This window comes from Sinohyriopsis cumingii, chromosome 13 (assembly GCF_028554795.1).
Source record: "Sinohyriopsis cumingii isolate HCF-2022 chromosome 13, ASM2855479v2, whole genome shotgun sequence".
In the NCBI taxonomy this organism is placed as follows: domain Eukaryota; kingdom Metazoa; phylum Mollusca; class Bivalvia; order Unionida; family Unionidae; genus Sinohyriopsis; species Sinohyriopsis cumingii.
This window is the reverse complement of record NC_142973.1, coordinates 26,569,921-26,594,513: the sequence shown is the minus strand read 5'-3', so window position 1 is coordinate 26,594,513 and position 24,593 is coordinate 26,569,921. Positions and strand designations below refer to the sequence as shown.

Sequence of the window (24,593 nt, the reverse complement as noted above, 5' to 3'; positions counted from 1 at the left end):
ATAGGTGTCCAAAACCTGTAATTCCACCCTATCCATTTTACAGCATTAGTGTCTCACTGCGGGGTGGAGGAGAGACAAATTAATTGGGAAGTTAATCTTTAAAAGTTTCATATCAAAACAGCCTATATTTTTCAAGGTTGTAACAAACACTTACATTAATAAGTCCAATTTTTTGTGTACCCAGTACTATACCCAAATTAGATGAAGTGCTATTATTTGTACACTAAACTCCATGTACCTGCAAAAATAAGTCATTTTTTCCCTCTATAATTATATTTATCTGTTCGTTGATAAACTCCAAGTGCAATTATTGAGAATCCACAAAGTTTGGTTACTGTGCAGAAACCATATTTCTTCTTTCAGTGACCTTGACCTAAACCCTTTTGACCCCAGTGTAGATAAAGTTCGTTCTTACTCAAAGTGTAAGCCATACACAAAGTTTTATACTGTTAAGTGGTGGACAACGAGTTATTCTGCATTAACAAAATGTACTCGATCAATGTAACAAATAAAATGTCACAATCCTTGTTTTTAATTGTTTAATAAATCAAAGTTCAATACATTTGTTATAACGAACAAGATACATTTTAAAGTTTCATAATATCTTACAGAATGATTGACTAGTCAGTACAAATGAATGGCTGGCGAAGACAGAAGTATGAAGCAATTGTTACAGAGTCTAATCAGTGGTAATATGACTCACTTCTACAAAGCTTTTTGGAGTCTTCAGCAGCGAGCGTAAACATTAATTATCATGCAGAACATAAATTCAGACTAAAGTGACCTTGACCGTCAAAATGTTTGCTATTGTTACAAGGCATACCCAATTTTGGATACTGTACTTACTTCAACCAGCTGGGCGGACATGTTAAGAATCTAGCAAAACTGTTCCAAACACGTGTCCCCTTTGCTTTATTTTATTATGATGACTTGCTAAAGTCAATTTAAAATATGTCTTGACCATGATTTGAACTAAAGTTGTACATTTTCATGGAAATGTTAATCCGTGCTTTTGCAAAACGTATAATTGTCCATGTTCACTGCAGCTCGTTTCCTGTCAAATCTTAAGTAATTAATATGCATAGTTTTGGCATGTTTGTCAAGGACTTCGATTTCGGACGTCAATAATATGAACATCAAGCAGAAATTTCAGTAAAGTCACTTAAGTATAAAATATGAACGATGATCTACTTTTGTAATCAGGAAGCAGTGCTCATCAAACTACATCACCAATATAATCTTCATGCACATACACATCTTGCATGTACAAGGCTTATGTGGCCAGAAGCTGAACACCAATGCCTAAGCCAGTAAAATTTAACCAAAGGCCACAATTACATTTTTTGTGAGGGTGTGTAACTTACACAACCATTCTAGTAATAAAATCTTTAATTTTCCTGACAGAATTGTTGCCATGTCTGTGAGGAAACAGACTTGTTCCAACTTCTTTTTAAGAACAGAAAGGTTCACGTGTTAAATTTTAAAATTAAAAGGTGATTTTGCATCCTTTCTGCCATCTTAATCTCCAACAAAATGAATTACTGATAGTCTGAAGTACTCTAAGCTAGATAATGTTTAATCTCAACAAAATAAACCGGACGTCATCTAAACAGATACCCGCTTTTTAGAGGTCACTTACAAGTGTTTCCAAACCAATCAGTGATTTCTTACTGCATAGGTATTAACTGTGCAATGAAATGGGTTTTTTCCACACCAAGATGGTCATTACTTTGGTGAAGACATGCCTTTATTTCCTGTGTTCACTGCATTCATGTCAATCTGTCAGTATAACTTTAAATTGTCCATCTTCTTGTTATTATTTTATGAATTAGAATAAAGCCCAACAATACAAGAAATTCTTTCTTGAGATAACTACCCAAGTGATAAGGTTTGTGTGTGGGTGTGTGTTTATCCATTACTGTACTAAACGTGTCCTAAAAGAGTAACAGAGAACAACTTTTAACTTGAATTCACTTTGTAAAATTTGACCTATTCAACAATATATAATTATAATGATTTGGGGATCAAGATTGTGGCAAGCTCTTTGTATGTTCTCTTTATAAAGCACAAATTCAAATTGAAACCATGGCTCATCTCTGACAAGTGGGTTGTAATTATTGTTACGCAAAAAAATAGAAAAAACCATGAACTAAAGGTCTACAATAGTATGAAAAAGTCTGCATAAATCTGCATGCACTAAATGCATTGTGGTCCAAGAAAAATGAACAGATAATTACAATGTACATACCTGATCTTCATTAAATATCGATCCATGTACAAAATGAAAATGTTTACAGGCACAAAATCATTAGATTACTCTTTTAGGTTCAGCAACAAATCTTTCATATAAAACATTCTGAACTATACATTTTAATAATGTGAATTCTTTGAACAGGAATTCATGTCAATCACCTAATAATAATAATAATAATAATAATAATGAAAATTTTACTAATAATAATAACAGACAAAATAATAATAAAGATAATGATGTTTGGAACAATTCGAAAAGGTGAACTTGCATTCAGAGGTCTACTGTGCACAAAGGACACTGACCTTTTAATATAGGTGGCTGCTATTGACAGGTTTGACTGTATTCATGATTCTGGACTGTTAAAAAAAATTAAGCTGATATTTAAAACTACAGCTACTGGCAATCGGTCCAATGCAAAGGGTTCACCAGCAATAATTCGCTTAGAAGCGCCCTAAATGGAGGAACTTGAGTTGGGAAACTAAGTGTGAAGAAAGGATATTCATAGGCTGCAAATGCTCTGAAAGATCATGCCAAATGCTAAAAACCAGCTCAATTAATGTCTAATCAGCATAAAGCTCTTGGTAAAATATGACTGAAATCCAGGAATCCAAGCAAAACTAATGCTGCAGAAACCAGTCAGAGGAGAGGTAAAATAAGGGACATAACTCTTTAACTAATATAGAATGCTAGGAAATTTAATTCCTTTCAAGGACTCATCACCATAAATCTGCATGCCAAATCTTGATAAAAAAGAATTTTTTTATATATATAAAGTAATGGTGCAGAAACCAACGTCAGGGAAACAGATAACTGGCAGGGGGTGCACAACTCCTGTATATGTTGTGAAATGCTAGAAAACAATTTAATTCAATGTCCTCTCATTGTAAAATAGCATGCTAAATTTGCTTGAAATTAAACAATTATTAACTTTCGCTGCAGTAACCCATTTAGCAGTTTGAAAAATCAAAGCCATAGCTCCTTTAAATGATATCATGAAAAGCTGAAATTTTTGTTCTCATCAATATGAAAATACTTGTCAAATATTTTTTTATTAATGAGACCTTGGAAGACTTTGATTTCACAATGTCATTTTTAGGACTTGTGCCACATGATTGGTTATCCTCATCACCTTGGTTTCTACAGCACAATGTAAGTTAAATTTCAACCAAATCGGATGAGCGATTTTATACTGAGGAGACCCTGAATAATTTAGGTCTCCAGCATTTCACGATGTTACTGATTGCCTTTCCTGCTGACCACTCCTAACTACCCAACGAGTTGTATTTATTAACCAAAATTTTGATTCTGGCTTTAAATTGTTGAGAACATGGGTGAGTTTGATCCTCATCATTTTAAAAGAGGCATGCCCCATGTCTGCCTGTTCTCATGAGTTTTGTTACTGCAGCTTAACTTTACCATGGTTTCTTGGTTTTTAAACAAATCTGGTATTTGAGTTTTATACTGACAAGACCTTGAACGGGTTTAATTTGCAGCATTCCATATTATGAAAGAGTTATGGCCCTTGACTGCTTGTCCTCAGTTGTACAGACATGACCTTGAACAATTTACCTGTTGGATTTCAACTAAATTTATCATGCCCTTAGCACAGACATGACAGTTAATAATTTACATGTTGGATTTCAACTAAATTTATCATGCCCTTTGGTAAAAGCATGACCTTGAATAATTTTAATTTACCTGCTGGATTTCAACTAAATGTATCATGCCCTTGTGTACAGACATGACCTTGAATAATCTACATTTTGAACATTCAATGTCATCATGCAAGAGTTTGCCCCCGATTGCCCCTTCTCCTAACTTTAGTTCCAAAGCATAAGTTTCAATGCTGAAGGTCAAGCTGAGCAAACTGAAACGAATGGGAACCTTTGCAATGCATCTATCACTAACAGCTCTAGTTGAAAAATATGAGGCTGGACTACAATAAACAGGGCAAAACTTTTTCTTTTAGTGCACAAAAAAAGATTCAAACATTACATGCATAATCACTAAGCTACTGTATGAAGTTATGACCGGTTTCCATTTGATTTATGCTCAAATAAAAAAGATGTTCACATTGGAAATTAATAATCTTATACGACCTTTCTGTGAATATAAAAGAATGAATGAAGACCACACTGAATATATTTGTGAATACTCTGATAAAATGGTTGATTGAGGTTGATTGATGAATATGCTTTACTAGCATAATATTCAGTAAATTAAATGACAACGTAACAAATAATTACAAAAATCCTATTAAGTCTACTACCAGGGCAAGAAAAATTATTTGGCATTTTATTTTCAATTTTACTCTCGTAACATAACATTTAAAAAGAAACAAGAAATGTGTTTTAAGAAAATGAAGAACTGTTGATCAACAAAGGCATAACCGACTGGGCCTCAGATGAGGGATTTGACTCGAGGACAGGAATGCTGTTGGGAGTAAACAATTATGATTTTCTTATGATAATCCATATACAGTCCACAATGTACAAAGAAATATGAAATATAAGTTGTGGCCCCATCCAAGAATGTAGTCCATAAGCATGTGAGGAACAATATGACAGGTATGTGATGATGTCTATGAGCGGGAGTGGTACAATTTGACAGGTATGTGATGATGTCTATGAGCTGGAGTGGTACAATTTGACAGGTATGTGATGATGTCTATGAGCTGGAGTGGTACAATTTGACAGGTATGTGATGTCTATGAAATGGAGTGGTACAATTTGACAGGTTGATGATAATGTCCACAAGATGGAGTGGTACAATTTGACAGGTATGTGATGATGTCCATTAGCTGGAGTGGTACAATTTGACAGGTAAGTATGTGTAGCCATGAGGTTGGGTAGTACATTTTGACAGATACGTTTGTGATCATGTTATATTCTAAATATGCATTCAAATGGTTGAAGCTATATTGAAATAAACTAATAACACAAATTAATAACAAAAAGTGTCCCACCTCTCGACCCATGGGACCAAGCCAGGAACATAACCCAAGGAGCAACAATCAGTTAAGAAGGAAATATTGTATCATATAAAATCCCAAATGTGAAATAGGTGTGAGATTTATTAAAATATTAGGAAAACAACAATGACATGGAAGTACTAGTAAATTTCTTTTTAAGAAACCAAAAAATGTCTCCAGAATAGTTCTTGCCCAAGGGTAGAACATGGGAGCAGGACTCGTAGTGAGGGCTAGGCACCATGTGATAATATCATAATGCACTGGCAGATCTGGGTCTGTGCAGTTTATTAGAATCAATAGAAGAACAAACAAGATTGAATGTGGTCTGCAGGTGAATTATGCAAAGGCAGATCAGAATCTTTGTTGTCTGTAGTCTGACTTGACTCAAGTATATACTGTAATACTTATAAAAAGGGAACACGTGAAAATGTTATATTCCAAAAATATTAAATGAGTTGAGTAAGGGGTTAAGGTAAAATAAGCAAAGAATAATATAAATGTCACCCATAAATTTTAACCACAATTTATCACCCTTATAATTCTTGACCCTGTTACCCCAGTCAGAGGCAAGAGCGGTACTGAGAAAACAGGAACATGTAATAAAATTATTTGCCAAATACAAAGTGAATCAGGGAAGGGTTTACTGAACTACAAGTGTTGCAAAATACTTCAACCAATATGACCCCATTACTATTTTTGACCCCACGGCCCCAAACAGGGCCAAATTGCAGGGCCAGGAGTGGTACTGTGGGGAGATGAGAATCATAATCCACATATGAACAAATTCAGGTAAGCAGTTACTGAGTTACAAATACTGGGATAAACATTAACCAACACTGTCCACGACACACCCACAAATGGACTACCCGAATGCTAGATACCTTTGATCTGTGAGGCATTAAAAAAGATGGAAAATTTTTGTGCTAAAAGGTTATATAAAAAAAGTATGGAAAACTTTTGTATGAAAAACAATGATAGAATACTGGTATATTTACAATGAAGTTGAAAGAAACCAGGTAACGTTTTTAAAATGAATTTTTACTAATTTCATCCATTCAATATGCAAATTATCTCCATGTTCTGAAAATATGCTTTGAAAAGTGTAATAAACGCTACAGGTTGCATTTATAAATTTATGATGATGAAACATTTCTGGATCTTTAAAAAAATTGCAAATTTGCCTACAATTTTTCTTCTTTTTTATTGCGATCAACTGCTACATACCAAACATGCCATGTTTTACCTTTTCCAACTCATGTTTGTCTCTTCAAAGAAAAACCATGCTGACCAAAAATCATATTTCCAACCCATATTTTGTATCTTCACAGAAAAACCATACTGACCAAAAAATGATTTATGTGAACAGACTGCATGCTTATTATTGTACATAATCAGGCAACCACAAAACACAACTCCTGAATACACTGCAAAAACATCAGTGCTAGTAACAATGGCACCCAATTTTCATCAAGTCTCACTTTTGTCTTGTACTGAATAGCATTATAACATTGCTAACACATGAAATATCAGTAAGTAAAAACTAAATGTCTTGGCTTGTATTGTTTACAGTTTTATTCTAAAGATGTGTTTGTTTACAGTTTTATTTTAAAGGTGCATTCGTTTGTGTTTGTTTCCATTTTTATTCTAAAGTTGTTTTGGTTTGTGTGTTTACTGCTTTATTCTAAAGGTGTATTGGTTTTTTTGTTTCCATTTTTTTTCTAAAGGTGTATTGGTTTGTGTTTGTTTACAGTTTTATTCTGAAGGTATACTGGTTTGTATTTGTCTACAGTTTTATTTTAAAAGTGTATTGGTTTGTGTTTCTTACAGTATTATTTTTTAAGTATTGGCTTGTGTTTGCTCAGTTTTATTTGAAAGGTGTGTTGGCTTGCATTTGTGTAGTTTTATTCTAAAGGTGTATTGGTTTGTATTTGTTTACAGTATTATTCCAAAGGAGTATTGGAGTATTTTTTTTTTTTACAGTTTTATTCTAAACGAGTATTGGCTTGTTCAATGCAACATTTAATTTTAATGTCTTTGTTGTACCCATATCCTGTAGTAGCAAAAACTCTCCTGTCCCAAAAATGAACAAAAGTCTAAACTATAAGTAAATAAATTGCATAGTTTTCTTGAAATTCATTATAAGACAGGCAAAAATTATTTGGAAATATCTACATGTATTTAAATCTTTTACAAGCTGAAGAAAAAAAAAATGATGTCTTTATGTGCCTTGAAATAATATACCAAGTGAATGGAAGTACACACAAAATTCTGTTTAAATCCACTTAGCAATTACAAAGACACGTAATGTTGGTATGTGAGAAAGCCTGCCAGTAGCTTCTCGTGGGTTGGTGGTTCTTCCCGGGGTTTTCCAGGGTTCTTCCTCCACCAATTATACTGGCCACCATGTATAGCCTATCTTGTGTTGAAAATGGCGTTAAACCCTACAATAACAACAACAAAGATACGACTCATTAATTTCAAACTTTCACATCATCAGTATTGACTAAGAGAGTCACAATGCTAGATACAGTCCCGACTTAGCTAGGTCCATCTGGTCTATCATGTCACATTGGTTTACCGATTCACTGTAGCCATGTTTTTCTTTTGAAGCAATGAATACAAGAATCATAAATACAGCGATGTTAAATTGTATTTTAAATAATGAACATGAATTCAGATTATGGATACATGAGGAACCAGTTTACAAGGCTGCCAACCCTACTTTGTAAAGTTTATTACTGATCCAGTACGTAAACTCACTATTTTATCAAGATACTCCAGGATACTTTTACGATGTGAACATTTTAACATGAAATCTGAATGTGTCAAATAAAGTTCAAACTTTTTTACATGTACTAAAACTTCATTCTGACCATCAATATGTCATGTAACCAGAGGGGACAAAGTAACACCACAGGTGAAAGCAATTGGTGCTTTCACTAAGAGCCCACAAATATGGTGACACCCCATGTATCAGTTAGGCCGTCAGCCGCAGAAAAGGAAGTGAAAGCTGATCCTTTAAAAGAGTATTAGCACCAAATATTTTGGTAAATACTGAAATTTCTATAATTTTACAGCCAATATACTATTTTGTTACAAGCATTGCATTTTCCTACTGAAAAAAAAAAATTTCTTTAGGCAAGCATGACTCCAAAGGCCATAAAATACTGCCAATGTTTTAAACAGTATCAACTTATTTTTTTAAAATTTAGATTGTGTTGGGAAGTATCATGCAAACTTATCAGCAGAAAGACTGGGTAAGAAGTCATGTGGGAAAATAACTCTTATTTTTATTTATTATTATTCAATTACTAATAAAGTTTTGATACATCATGAAATTTGAACTGATTCCCAATATTAATATGAACTCCAATGCATTATTTAATCAACTTGTGAATGGAAGAAACGCATGCTCATAAACCAGTTATTAATTCAAAGTACTATATCATAATGCATCAAAATCTTGTAGCCCAAAACGGAACCTCAATCTGAAAAATCCAAGATCATACTTTGGATGTTGTTGTTTTGGGATCTAACGCCATTTCTCAGCACAAGATAGGCCATACATGTCAGCCAGTATAATTGGTGCAGTACGAACCTGACAAAATTTTCCAGTAAGAACCACTAACCCATGGGAAGCTTCTGGCAGTTTTCTCACATATCCATATGTCTGAGCCCAGGACTTAAATCCAGGTGGACAGAGTTGAGATAACAGTAAAAGTTAAAGGCGAGTGCTTGAGGCTACTTAGCCACCTGGGGCCCCTATTTAGGGTGTACCTATGTCATGCAAATTTTGCGGTCAAGCCGACATGTCAAATTTTAATCTGAAAGATCTATGATTCGAGCTTTACTCCTATTAACGTTACATACTGTCAAAGTTTTAGGAATCTGAGCTTCAGTTCATTACTAGGTGACTACAATTATTCTACAGACCACCATCTTGTTTTTGAATGTGTTATCAAGACACAGCTTTCTGCTCATGCAGACAAGACCATAGTTCTGGTATGTCTGGGTACACACCTTTTACGGCATACTTCAAATTTCAGTTAAATGCAATAATTTATGAGTCTGGATCAAATAGGCATGAAAGTCAAGTCTGATGCCCATTTTTTTCTAAAAGGGAGCTACAATGACAGGCACATTTTCAAGGTGGTGACCATCCACTACATGCCTTAGCTTTCACTCTGTATGTAATACACCTGTCAAAGCTTGTTTTAACATCATATATTCAAAAAGGGTTACTGATGATCATGAGTTAAGCCTATATCTGAAACCATGAATGTTTATTTAAATCAAATGAGTGACACGGTTATGTTATGTTATGTCAAACTTCAATGATCACATGTGCCTTGAGGAGTTAAACAAAAGCAATTGGGTGGAGTACCAGCCAATTAGTACAGTATATGCACCTGAAACCTAATCAATCAAGCAATAAGTCAAATTTAAAGGTCCACCATAAGAAGAGATTCAGGTTACAGTGACTCACATGCATAATTTTTCTTTAAATATGCTGAGAATACCAAGTGAAGTCTGCCTTGCCTGGGGATGCCACCTATCTTTCCCTACCTCCGCTGTATGGTTTCCTGCACACTAAGTCAACATTCATGTCATTTATCTAGAGCAATCCAAAATATTGTCTCTCAATAGTAACAATGCTTTTAAACCAAGTACCATCTATACTCACTTATAAGCCAAGGCAAACTGCAAACAATAAAGATCCTGATCTGCTGTAGCATAATGCGCCAGCAGACCAGGGTTTACGTTGTTTGATCTACTAATTACACCTAACAAACTGCACAGACCCAGATCTCCTGGTGCATTATGTGATGGCAGATCTGGGTCTGTGCAGTTTAAAGCTGGACTAGACTTATCAGCAAGTATATACAGTAATGCAATTATTTATAAGCTATTTACATCAACACATCAATGAGAATACTGCATAAATCACATGTCAACTTTCCAGGAGTGAGTTGAATTCCGTTCTTCTTCTGTACAAACACAAACATACCAATCTCAGTGGGGTTTAATAGTAGAGAAATGTTTTCTTTCCAATATTTCATCTTACCACTTTATGAAGTGAGGATTTCCAGGTATCTATTTTGTCAGCTTCGTATCTAAGATGTTTATGCAGTTACAAAGCAACTTAGAACATCAAAAAAGAGAAAAGTCTTATATTTTCACAAAGTCTGAGAAGTATTTGTTTTATTATTATTCAATTCAAAGAGTTAATAAAATGACAGTTAATTTCAATTCTAGCCTCCCCGATTCCCTCACTAGACAGTCTTCATTTGCAGAGAAGTCCCCCCCCCCATACATTACACACTGATATTCATACACAGTGTTTCATTTAGTTTCTTTTAATCTCACACACCTGCAGAATTGACTAAAAACAGGGAGGGCACAAGTTTAGTGAATATTGCTAAAAATGCTCCTATGACATGCAGATATGGAATAAGAAGCCCATATTGCATTACATAAAATAATACTAAATTCTTTTCTCCGATAGTTTTTATTCTGTATATTTTGATATAAACATTACTGAAATGTTATTAATGTATCTGACTCCTAATGTTTATAGTCTGACCCTTCACATTTAAAATTTGATTCCCAAGCTTTTAGACCAGCAGGTTCACAACTCCTTACCCTGAATTTCTATTTAGAGTGCGACCGATGTATCCTTGCTAATAAGCAGTCTTAACAAACACTATATAAAAAAGCCTTGTCTCCCTATAATCAAGATTTATAGTGTACCAGGAATGACCATTTTTGACTCCAAACATCCACACACATTTTCATTTACTTTTCTTATTTTTCATTTTTAAAATAATAAAAAAAAACAGGTTTTAAACTGTTATACATCCTGAATACCTGCCTTCTGAATTGTTTTTACATCATGAATACCTGCCTCAATTCAATTTTTTTATGGAACTATAGGCAAATACCTTTGCGATTTTTTTTTGCTGTTGAATATTCTCATACCATTGGCTATCCTGAAAAGCTAATTTCAGAACAGCCCTAATCCAATGAGTTTACTTAATGACACATATCATACAGGAACATTCAAGAGAGGGAAAGTTATTTCACTTGCTAAATAATTAAATTATCTTACATATAAAATAAGCAGAGAAAGTTTGACAGTTACTTGTGATTATTTCACAGTAATTTTGTAAGTTGTTGCACATGTACATTCAAGGTGTGTTAATTACATGATACATGTATAAGTGATCTATGCAATTATCTCTTAGACAAGTGCATTAATAATAAAGAATGAAGCATAAATGTATATTGCCTGACTTCATTCAAGTATGCCCTTCTGCACAGATCCTATCAGAAACAATTACAGGATTATTTCACTAGAAACTGCTCCCACAGTCGAGTGTAATTGGGTAACTTTGCATTCATGAGTGTAACATGGCTTGTATGATACTGGTGAAGGCAAAATAATTTCAATCATGCCTCTGCCACTTCTTGTAATAAAAATACAGAACCAGAAAGTCCAATTTGAAAATGGTAAAAACCCAACAACTCTTAAAGTCATCTGATCTTTGACATTCTCGTCCACAACTTGTAGGATGTTGATTACTTATACACCTGGAGGCCTTGGAAACCATGGCGACTCAGTTGAGACTCTTCAAATGCCCTCCTGCCTTCTGCACCTGTAAAAGGTATAAAAAAATAAAAATAAAAATAAAACACCTTGTCCAACCATTTGAGAATTAAAGACAGAGAGAAGGGGGTGGGGAGGAAGAAGAAGGGGAGGTTTTGTGTGACTCTTTAGGCACATGGCTTGGAGTGATGTTGAGGATGCAACTGTGTAAAGATGAAAGGATGGACAAGTTACTAGTCTGTTAGGGACAGACAAGTCGTTTATCCGTTACATGTGTCTTATCTAACGTAACCTGTTGTAACATCTGTTTTTTGAAATGATTAATTTGCAGGTGTGGAGACAAGACTTAATATTTTGGGTAAAATTAAAAACAAATATAGAGCTATGTATATAGTAAATGTCATACAATGTATGAGCATTTACTCATCTTAAATTAAATATAAATTGTTGTTTTAAAATATAACACTAATTTTGTTTAACAAAAGTCTAGATTACTGAATGCTCTGCATGAATAAACTTCCAGTCCAAAATATCAATCTCTATGGACTTCTACAATGGTGGCCAGGTACAAAACTTCCAGTCCAAAATATCCATCTCTATGGACTTCTACAATGGTGGCCAGGTACTAAACTTCCAGTCCAAAATATGTCTCTATGGACTTCTACAATGGTGGCCAGGTACTAAACTTCCAGTCCAAAATATTAATCTCTATGGACTTCTACAATGGTGGCCAGGTACTAAACTTCCAGTCCAAAATATCCGTCTCTATGGACTTCTACAATGGTGGCCAGGTACTAAACTTCCAGTCCAAAATATCCGTCTCTATGGACTTCTACAATGGTGGCCAGGTACTAAACTTCCAGTCCAAAATATCAGTCTCTATGGATTTCTACAATGGTGGCCAGGTACTAAACTTCCAGTCCAAAATATACGTCTCTATGGACTTCTACAATGGTGGCCAGGTACTAAACTTCCAGTCCAAAATATCAATCTCTATGGACTTCTACAATGGTGGCCAGGTACTAAACTTCCAGTCTAAAATAAAAGTCTATGGACTTCTACAATGGTGGCCAGGTACTAAACTTCCAGTCCAAAATATCAATCTCTATGGACTTCTACAATGGTGGCCAGGTACTAAACTTCCAGTCCAAAATATCCATCTCTATGGATTTCTACGACGGTGGCCAGGTACTAAACTTCTAGTCCAAAATATCAGTCTCTATGGACTTCAACAATGGTGGCCAGGTACTAAACTTCCAGTCCAAAATATCAGTCTCTATGGATTTCTACAACGGTGGCCAGGTACTAAACTTCTAGTCCAAAATATCAGTCTCTATGGACTTCAACAATGGTGGCCAGGTACTAAACTTCCAGTCCAAAATATCAGTCTCTATGGACTTCAACAATGGTGGCCAGGTACTAAACTTCCAGTCCAAAATATCAGTCTCTATGGACTTCTACAATGGCAGCCAGGTACTAAACTTCTAGTCCAAAATATCCGTCTCTATGGACTTCTACAATGGCGGCCAGGTACTAAACTTCCAGTCCAAAATATCAGTCTCTATGGACTTCTACAATGGTGGCCAGGTACTAAACTTGGTCAAGAAAAGAGCATGTTGAGCCAATCATCACAATATATGGAAGTATGAATTTGTTTATCAACGTTAGTAAATTTCATTGTGACATCACAGCGCATGACATTCAATCCAGATTGTACTAGATCACACCTTCAGTTTGATATTGTCCAAAAATGACCATGTACATAAACACAGATTTTGCCATAGGAACTTCTTGGGGCTTGTGAAAAATGATATTCCAAAGGAATATGCATGAGGACCCAAATAACGTGAATAATTGCCATTTAAAAATCATGTAGCATCAAATTTTATATAATGATACCCATCACTGAAATAACTGGTGATGAATGCATACATGAACTGTATGACTTTTACGATAGTCTGAGGATGTACCCTACCTATCTTTTGGAGTCTGCTCTTTCTGCTGATTCCTCTATTCTTTTTATCAGAGGGCAAATTTTTATTATCTCATTGGGTGACAATTAAAAAAAAAATGCTTTTGTAATCTGTTAGGTCCACAAAGTCAGTTAAGGCTGCCCCACCCCCAACCTTGCCTTGATATTAATAATAATCCACATGCCTTTTGAAGAAATGTTGGAAATAATGTTAAGTTGCCAGTATGGACATGTATGCATTGTCCAACTCATCTTATGCCATTTAAGAGAGAGACTTCAAATTTTTGGATATCATTATGTGTGTGTATTAATGTTGAATATCCCATAAACACAACAATGACCACACACAGCTGTATGCATGCACACACACACAGATGCATGCATGCATGCATACACACACACACACATGAACAAAGAAATTACAGACTCAGACTGGTAAACTACACATGTAAATCGTATAAATGTTAATATAGGAATATTAAGAACTTTGTCCTTGGAAACCACTAAAAGTTTTTAATTATCATAGAAAAGGATAACTTCACTTGTATTTTAACTGGCAACATATTGGCTGTGTTGTTATTATTGAAACCTAAGTTTTATCTGTATTTACTACCTTGCCATTTTCCTTATGCCATATTTCAAGCCTGTTTTGTGTGATTCAAATTTTGTTTTTCAAATTCAGTTTTGCAGCTGTGTTTGAGAAAGTAGCCTATACATCAGCGGATGATAGAGGATTTCCAATCTTGTGGGGAAGGTCATTAGAGGATTTCCAATCTTGTGGGGAAGGTCAATAGAGGATTTCCAATCTTGTGGGGAAGGTCATTAGAGGATTTCCAATCTTGTGGGGAAGGTCAATAGAGGATTTCCAATCTTGTGGGGAAGGTCAATAGAGGATTTCCAATCTTGTGGGGAAGGTCAATAGAGGATTTCCAATCTTGTGGGGAAGGTCATTAGAGGATTTCCAATCTTGTGGGTAAGGTCATTAGAAGATTTCCAATCTTGTGGGGAAAGGTCAATAGAGGATTTCCAATCTTGTGGGTAAGGTTATTAGAGGATTTCCAATCTTGTGGGGAAGGTCAATAGAGGATTTCAAATCTTGTGGGGAAGGTCATTTATGAAAATAACAGAAGAGATCAGATTAGATATATCTGTGATTCAATAGTTTTATCAATTTATTTTCAGATACATGTCCATTTAAAGTCACTTTCTGAAATCTGTCATTCAAGTATGAAGCAAGCTATTTTTAAGTCACTACAATGATACACTTTTGCTCATCTTGAATTGAATATTCATAAAGATCAAATGCTTTTAAAAAAATCAATTATAAAGTTTCCAAATAAATCCCTGTGACCATATATTAACCTCTGATATCAGTGCCATATATAAATCTTTAATATCAGCGCCATACAAAAATCATTGAAATAAGTGCCATATATCAACCATTGATATCAGTGCTACATATTAGCCATTGATAACAGTGTGTGTGATTTGAATTTGTAACGTAGCTTTAACAATTTTTCAGTCATTTCGCTACGATGTCTGCAGTGTGGCAGTTTATAGTGATGCCTAGCACTGGGGATCATGCCGCAGACATGTAGCATGATGTCCCACCCAGTCACATTATCCTGACACCAGGCTGACCAGTCCTAACACTAACCTCTTAATGCTGAGTGCCAAGCGAGGCAGCTGTTAGTACCATTTTTGTAAGTCTTTGGTATGACTCGACCGGGGTTCGAACCCACGACCTCCCGCATCTGAGGCGGACACTCTAACCTCTAGGCCACCAGAGTGGTCCTTAATTAGGTTGAAATAGAATGCTTGTTTCTCACAGGGAGGTAGTCAATACATGTGATAAAAATGGATTTCAATGTCAACAGACAATAGCAGGGGTATGCACTCTATTTGAAAATCATGTTTCAGGAGGTAAGAACAAGTCAGGTATCCTACATGTATGGGAGTGGTCTCAGATGTGCATAATTGTTTTATCCCTGGTTGCAGACCCTTGGGGTGGGAGAGGATACTGATGTGTGTATATATATATATATATATATATATATATATATATATATATATATATATATATATATATATATATGGGAAGGTAGTGATACATGAGAAAAGTGTGTGGGTAATGCTACTGTGCTTCAGTCTTTAAGTTAAGGATTGAAAACTGCTCTTCTGGTAAACTGCAATATACAATTATATATCTGAACATAAATGATTGCCAAAGATCCTATTGATTTTTCCATCTGAATGGTCTGTCAAATATATTCAAGGTTTACATTTTTATAAACAGATAATTTGCCAGAAATAACCTGCTTAACTTTATTAGTCATCCATTTTGACCAAATCCTTTGCTTACAAAGGGAAATAACTCTTATACTGAGTAAAAACCATCTATGTCAATCTACTAATCAAATTATAGTAATCTAGGAGTATTTCCAAGACGAATGGCTGGACTTAAAATTTATGTTAATGTATGTTGTTTGGGACTAAAGCTGTTTATATATAGCTTGCACTTCTTAAGAAAGCAAACTGACAGTGCAGTACTAAACATGTTACAGTTCCTATCTTTCTTTTATCAATTAAATCTGTGAATAATGATATCTCTAGCATGAATTGGCTGTGAAGTAAACCAGTCTAGTATTTAGTTCCACCATAAATCTGATGCCTTTCATTTCATAGTGCCTACTGAAAAACAGGATTATTATTTATACAACTCCCTGCACTCCTGATTTCCTGGACTCTGGTCATTCAGCTATACTCTAAAATCTGCATTCTGTTTTGTGTATATGACTGCATATACCTAATCCCAAAAATATATGAAACCAGAAATGTGCTCATCAAACATCAAACCCCCCAACAATGAAGAAAGCTCTTTTCAATATGAAAGGCCAGTTTTAAGTAAAACACAGGTCATAACTCCTTCATATATTTAATTTGTGGTACTTTCTTTAAAAAATATAAATCCTCCGGCAAAAATTAGTTTCAATCCATTATGGACTTCAAAAGTGTATTGACCAGAAACAAATTCAGAAGTTATTGATCTGAAACAAAATTCAAATGTTATTGACATGAAACAAAACTAATGCTGGGCAAAGATGATACAATGCTTGGACATTGGTAACAATTTATGCCCTTCCAAGGAATATGGTATCAGCATAAAAATGTCACAGTGACTGAAATTCTTGGACATTCACGTGGTCTCTTCCAAGACAGAGAACCAAAAATAATAACAATATCCCCAATGCTAAAAGATGGATATTATCAGATCCTATCCATTATGTTCTACATCTCAATCACCATATTAGATGCAATACAGACACTATGTACATAAATTTTTTTTTTAATCTGGCTGAATTTTGAACTGTTTAAACTCATACCAACATGCCCATTGTTGACATTATAAAAATCTACTCTAACCCCAGTGAATGTACACAGAGGAGTTAGCTCCCTTTCTTCATGTTTGAAGCTTTCCACTTTGGAGGTGAACTATCTCTTCCAATGTAGTCATGCTGAAAAGTGCATGTACAATTGAATTTTGAGAATAATTAACACATTTACTAAGATATGAGATATACACAACAGCAAGACATGAGATATACAAAAGTAGTAGGATATAAGATGTACACAGTAGTATGACATGAGATATACACAATAGCAAGACAGTAAATATAAACACAATAGCAAGACATAATATACACAGAAGATATCCAGAGCAGTAAGACAAGACACACACAATAGTAATACAGAGACATAGTAGTAAGACATAAGAAATACATATGAGTGACACATGTGATACGCATGATAGTGCGACAGAAGATATATACATACATAAGATTCTATTACCAGTAGGCCAAAGATATCATTTTAGGCAGTCTAATGCACATACTGTTTTACAGTTAAAATCAAAAGTTCTATCAACACATTAGAGAAACCAGCAAGGACCAGTCTACTGGGGTCCTGAAATGTTCCACCAATACAAGTGCTTCTGTGAATCTTTCATGTGTGGCAGAGAAATAAGATTAGAATTGTTTAATAACAGCCAACATGTATACACAACAAGCTGTTAAATGATTACCTTGTAGTTAGAAAATGGGAAGTTTACAGCCAAATGTGGGATTCTTTTCAGGTGTTATAAGTAATAAAGGAATAAAAGGTAGTCATGAAGTCTTCTGAGCCTTTGACAAAAATTGGCCAACCATTGGAAGGGAAATTTGATTGAGAGATTAACCATAAGTAATTATTTCAGCAGACACACGTAAGTAGTTTGATAGTCTGTCATGTTTAGTTGTTCAACCCCCATACCTATACAGGTTGGAGTCATTGTTGTTGTAGGGTTAAACGCCATTTTTCAGCACAAGATAGGTTATACATTGTGGCCAGCATTAATGGTGGAGGAAGAACCCAGGAAAACCCCCAGAAAGAACCACCAACCCATGAGAAGCTACTGGCAAGCTTTCTTACATACCCACATTGGTTGAACTTGAGATCGAACTCATGCAGACAGAGGTGAAATGGCAGTGATCCATAATGGTGAGTGCTTTAGACCACTCGGCCACTCAGAGCCCTCTGTCATGTGTAATTGTTACTGTATTGTTCAAGATGATTTTAGAGGCATATTTAAAGCAGCTCTTGAAACTTTTTTTTCAATTCATGGCAAAATGCTGAAACATTTGCTTCTCCCATGCTAAGTAACCACTGGTTAAGAAATACTGCAAGTTAAACAGCACTTGGATATTGGAGTTTAAGTGTGTGCAGGTGAGTTGCAATGGTCCCGAGTTTCCTTATGTATCTCAAAGGTATTCATCTTTTGTATTTCCATATAAATTAAGTTAAATCCATTGAGAAAAAAAAAATACCGTAGTTATTGTTGTTGTAGAGTTTAATGCTATTTTTCAGCACAAGATATGCGATACATGGTGGCCAGTATAAATGGTGGAGGAAGAACCTGGGAAAACCCCCGAAAGAACCACCGACCCACGAGAAGCTAATGGCAGGCTTTTTCATATACCCACATTGCCCGAGTCTGAGAGTCGAACCCACGCAGACGGAGGTGACATGGCAGTGATCCATAATAGTGAGCGCTTTAGACAACTCGGGGCCCCTAGTTAATAGTATATTACAAGATAATCAATTTTGAAATTGAGATAAATTATTCATAAAAGTATAAATTCATCATGCATTTCGATCTGGTTATTCAAGTCTAAATCAATCTAAATTTTGTTCATTTACTGTACTGAAACCTGCCAAAAGATTTCCGGATCAGAGCCATGAAGAGAAGCCCTTGAGGATATGACTCAGAAATGCATCTTAAATGCATTTTAGGAACTTCCTCTGTGAACATAAATAACTTGGAGAACCATTGGAAATCAGTAAGCAGCAATACAAACCCAGTAACAGGAAAAATGAAGCTTAAGCTTCCAAACAGGCTGAACTTTGTTGTCCTGCCATTACAACATTAGACCCAGGTAGCCAAGGGGTTTAAAGCACTTGCCTTACCAATCACTGCCATCCCACCTCTGTCTGTGTGGGTTTCAGGCTCAGCTAATGTTCTACATTCTAATGCTGATACTGAGAGGATATTCTTCATTCTTCACAAAATACAAAGTGCTCAAGTGGGAAATCTGGACAAGAGAACCTGACAGCCTGTTAAGTATGAAGCTCAATAATAGAAGTGAATGTCATCAGTCGTCACCAGACAGTAACCTTGTAAGGGAAGCTAAAAATACTATTGGATGTTATTAAAAAAAACTTTACAGTGAACTACAAGAGAAACAACTCCTCCTTTTTCATTAATTGACAATACATTGGCTCTTCTTAATTGTTATTCTAACACTGTTACGTTCAAAACTTGTTGTTGTATTACTATGAAGATAATACATATTGTTTTCCATCCGCTTGAAGAAGGCAACATTTATGCTGTTAACAATCTACTGGTTTAGAAGCCAATCTATTGATTAAATTTGTAAATCTACTGGCTTGAAATACTGGTTCTGTCACATGTATGTATACACAACAGTAAGACAAGAGATATACAAGTAAGACATGAGATGTGCAAAGTAGTAAGCCATGAGATATACACAGTATTAAGACATAAGATGTAGTAAGACACAAGATATATACAGTAGTAGTACAAAACAAGATATACACAGTAGTAAAACACAAGATATACATATTAGTAAGACACAAGATAAACACAGTAGTAAGACATGAGATATATGCAGTAGTAAGAGACAAGATATACACAGTAATATGACAGATGATATACACTGTAACATGACACTAGATATACACAGCAGTAAAACACAAGATAAACAGTGGTAAGACACAAGATATACATGGTAGTAAAACACAAGATTTTCACAGTGGTAAGACATGGGATGTATGCAGCTGTATGACACAAGATATGCACAGTACAATAGAAGATATACACAGTAGTAAGATACAAGATATACACACTGGTAAGACATGAGATCTAGACAGTAGTAAGGCACAAGATATACACAGTAGTAAGACACAAAATATAAATAGTAGCAAGAGACACGAGATCTAGACAGTAGTAAAACACAAGATATACACAGTGGTAAGAGACAAGATCTAGACAGCAGTAAGGCACAAGATATACACAATAGTAAGACAAAAAATATACATAGTAGCAAATTCCATGTATAGACAGGTTTTAGCAGCTGCTTCACTTCCATGAGGTATGCTGGGATAGAGAAATGTAAATTCAGTAAGTAAGTTTTGTTTTCCTTTTGACCAAACTGGTACAGTATAAATATGCTGTGGATTGTTGTCCCAGTGTCCTACCATGTTAGTATGTAACTGCAGGTCCCTTGGGAATGAACCATACCAACCTCAATCCTTCTGTAATTTATAAGCCACATTTACATGTCTATCCAACAAGCAAGTTGACAGTGAAGTTATTTTTCTATGTTGAAGCATAATGGAGGAAAATATACAACACTGATGTCTCCCACCCTTGTGATGCATGTATGCAAATTGTTTTACCATCCCAAATAGCTCTGACCAAAGGGAATGAATCAAAATTGTACAACCGTTACACATATTTACTGATGAGCTTCAATGTCATCCTAATTTCCTGTTTCCATGTAAAATAATATTCACACACTTGTGTTGAAATTTTGGTAACTTTATTACCTCATCAATCCAACTCACCTAATGATAACAAAGCTTCCTTAGCTCGGCTCTGAACCTGGGCAGAGGTGTCAGTCTGGAACACATACACCAGCAGATCACAACTCTCTGACGCCTGAAAAAAACAAAACAACCACAACGGCATTCAGGAAGAATCCATAATTTTCCAAAACGTCATCACTGCTACTGAGGCCAGAGCTTACGTTGTTGTCCATAAGGACAAATATTATCTTAACGTTTGGCATCATACAAAGAACTCACACTGACTTGTGTATTATGTTCTGTCTCTTGCTTGCAATATTGCAATCCTTAACGGCCAAAAACAAAAAGTAAAGAGCCGAAGCACACGAAGTTTCTCAGCTCCACTATATTTCCATTATTTCAACCAGATACTGGTGAGATCTCACCTTGATGTCTATGTCCCATCAGGATCCCAACCAACAGTCTTCAATAAGAATTTTGCTTATATCCCTTTGGAATACCTAAAAGTCCTGATCATAGATGCAGATTTCAAATAAATCAATTTTCATTTTTGAGTCCTTTCTTCTTGCTTAGTTATGCAAAAAGTGGTTTTTGTAGAGTTCCCTTGAGCTACATATCAGTCAAATGAAGATAAAAAATTACATCTGTATAGAGACATGCTAAATCTGGTGGAAATCTAACAATACTTTGTCATACATGTAATTCTACCTGCAACAGGACTAAATTATCCATGGGATCCAAGTTGGTCCATGATGGCTTTTGAGTCTTTGAATAAAAATCAGCTGACCTTTGGCAAAGGTGAGATAAAATGGACAGACCTACCAAAAGACTGATTTTGAAACAAACATTTGAGTTAGTATTTCAAGTTTTTGTATTATTTAAATGTTATTGCATTGTTCAAGATGATTTTAGAAGAATGTTACAGGGCAGCTGATTTGTTTTTTATTCAAGTCCCCTAAAAACATGTAAAATATATGTCAATCAAAAAACCTACTGGTTTAGAAGCCAATCTACAGATTAAAATTTTGTAAATCTACTGGTTTCATGTCCTGGTTCTGTTACAGGTAAGCTTAGTAAAGAAAAGATACTGGAATCAAATGCAGGGGCATAAGTAATCAGGAGGCATTTTTATAGATTTCCGCAGTATAAATTTACCATATAAATGTATAAAGATAGGCTTATGTCATCAGGAGAAATAGCACCTGTCCAAAGATAGGCCTATGTTATCAGGAGGCATAGCATCTGTCCAAAGATAGGCATATGTCATCAGAAGGCATAGCACCTGTCCAAAGATAGGCCTATGTTATCAGGAGGCATAGCTCCTGTCCAAAGATAGGCCTATGTTATCAGGAGGCATAGCACCTGTCCAAAGATAGGCCTATGTTATCGGGAGGCATAGCACCTGTCCAAAGATGGGCCTATGTTATCAGAAGGCATATCACCTGTCCAAAGATAGGCCTAAGTTATCAGGGGGCATAGCACCTGTCCAAAGATAGGCATATGTTATCAGGAGATATATCTTCTGGCTATAATGTCATGGAATGCTGGAAACTGAACTCATTCAAGGTCTTATCAACATAAATATAAATACCAAACTTGGCTGAAATCCATCAATCTTTGGTAAATTTATACTGCAGAAATCTATAATTAGAACAGGCAATCAGGAGACATAACTTTTACTAATATGAAATGAAATGCTTGACACTGAACACATTCAAATTATAATCAACAAAAGAAAACCCACAAACTGACTCTGGCTGAAATCTAACAAAACCTTGGTAAAGTTAAGCTGCAGAAACCAATATAAGTAGAAGGTGCAACCAAGGAGCATAACTACTGTAAATGATATTAATGAATGCTAGAAATCCAACTCATTCAAGTCTCATTAATACAGAGCTGCCTATTGGTCCAAAATCCAACAAACCATTTTGTAAAATTACTGTGTGGATGCCAAAGTCAGGATGGGCAATCAGGGGACATAATTCCTTTAAACACAAAGAATACTGAAAACTGAACTCATTCAAGGTCTTGTCATCATAGTGCTGATGAAAATATCTGGTTCACATCTATTAATCCTTAAAGTTCCATTAAAGAAATGAAAGGACAGGCAAAAGGGACATAACTCCCCATAATAATGACACAGAAGATGGAAATTCAACTCTTTTGAATGTACATCACCATAAAGATGCATACAAAATTTGGTTAAAATCAAGCAATTCCCAGTAAAGTTACTTTGCAAAAACCCAAATGCTGACAGCCAGCCAGTCAGTCTGTCTGTCTTTAAGTAATGGGTTAAAAATTATATTAGCACCATAACGGTTATACACTGACTTTTACAAGTTATTATAAATGTGAAGATAATCAACTGCAGAAAAATTTTAGGAAGATAAATACTTCCAAATAAACACAAGCATGTAATCCTACAAGATAAATAAATAAAAAGGTAAAATGTTATTATTCCTGAACAGTTCTAAATTTCAATAAAAAAAAAAGATAAAATGTAAAAAATATGACATCCAGATGGATTGACAATATACTACTAAAGGGTTCTGCCTACTTCATCACCAATGGCTCTATTTATTATTATTATTATTATTATTATTATATGCTTCTACTAATATAAATTAAGAAACAATGTTTGGATAAATGAGTGCTTGCATTACCTCCAGAACTGCCAGAGTTGCACAAGCACCACTGCGGATTTCTTCTGATTTGTCCTCAAGCCCTTCAACAAACACTACCAAGGCCTGAAATACAATGATTATGTTACAATACCAAGGTCTGAATACAATGATTATGTTACACTACCAAGTGTCTGCAATACAACGATTATGTTACACTACCAAGGCTTGCAATACAATGATTATATTACACAACCAAGGCCTGCAATACAATGATTATGTTACACTACCAATGCCTGAAATACAATGATTATATTAGACAAACAAGGTCTGAAATACACTGATTATGTTACATTACCAAGGCCTGCAATACAATGATTATGTTACACTACCAAGGCCTGCAACACAACGATTATGTTACACTACCAAGGCTTGCAATACAATGATTATATTACACAACCAAGGCCTGCAATACAATGATTATGTTACACTACCAATGCCTGAAATACAATGATTATATTAGACAAACAAGGTCTGAAATACACTGATTATGTTACACTACCAAGGCCTGCAATACAATGATTATGTTACACAACCAAAGCCTGCAATACAATGATTATGTTACACTACCAAGGCCTGCAATACAATGATTATGTTACACAACCAAGGCCTGCAATACAATGATTACGTTACATGACCAATGCCTGAAATACAATGATTATATTACACAAACAAGGTCTGCGTTACAATGGTTATGTTATGGTACCAAGGCCTGCAATACAATGAGTATGTATCACTACCAAGGCCTGCAATACACTATGTTACACTAACAAGGTCTGCAATACAATGATTATGTTACACTACCAAGGTCTGTAATAAAATGATTTTGTTGAACTACCAAGGCCTGCAATACACTATGTTATACTACCAAGGCCTGCAATTCAATGATTATGTTACACATCAATTATGAATAGTATGCATCAATCATGACTGGAAATCAGATAGTTAATGATGGTAATGGATGA

The 24,593-nt window shown here is 35.1% G+C and overlaps 1 protein-coding gene across 1 annotated transcript in view; it reads right to left on the bottom strand.

The window, feature by feature from the left end:
• Positions 1–525: 525 nt before the first annotated feature.
• LOC149785086 (rho family-interacting cell polarization regulator 2-like) overlaps positions 526–24,593 on the bottom strand; it is a 186,409-nt gene continuing 162,341 nt past the window's right edge. The window contains exons 21-23 of the mRNA XM_089978830.1: positions 23,611–23,694; positions 20,987–21,080; positions 526–11,881 (exon numbers count right to left, since the gene is read on the bottom strand). Of these exons, the coding sequence (XP_089834956.1) occupies positions 11,805–11,881; positions 20,987–21,080; positions 23,611–23,694 (255 nt within the window). The 3' untranslated portion in view covers positions 526–11,804. The remainder of the gene's footprint in view (positions 11,882–20,986; positions 21,081–23,610; positions 23,695–24,593) is intronic.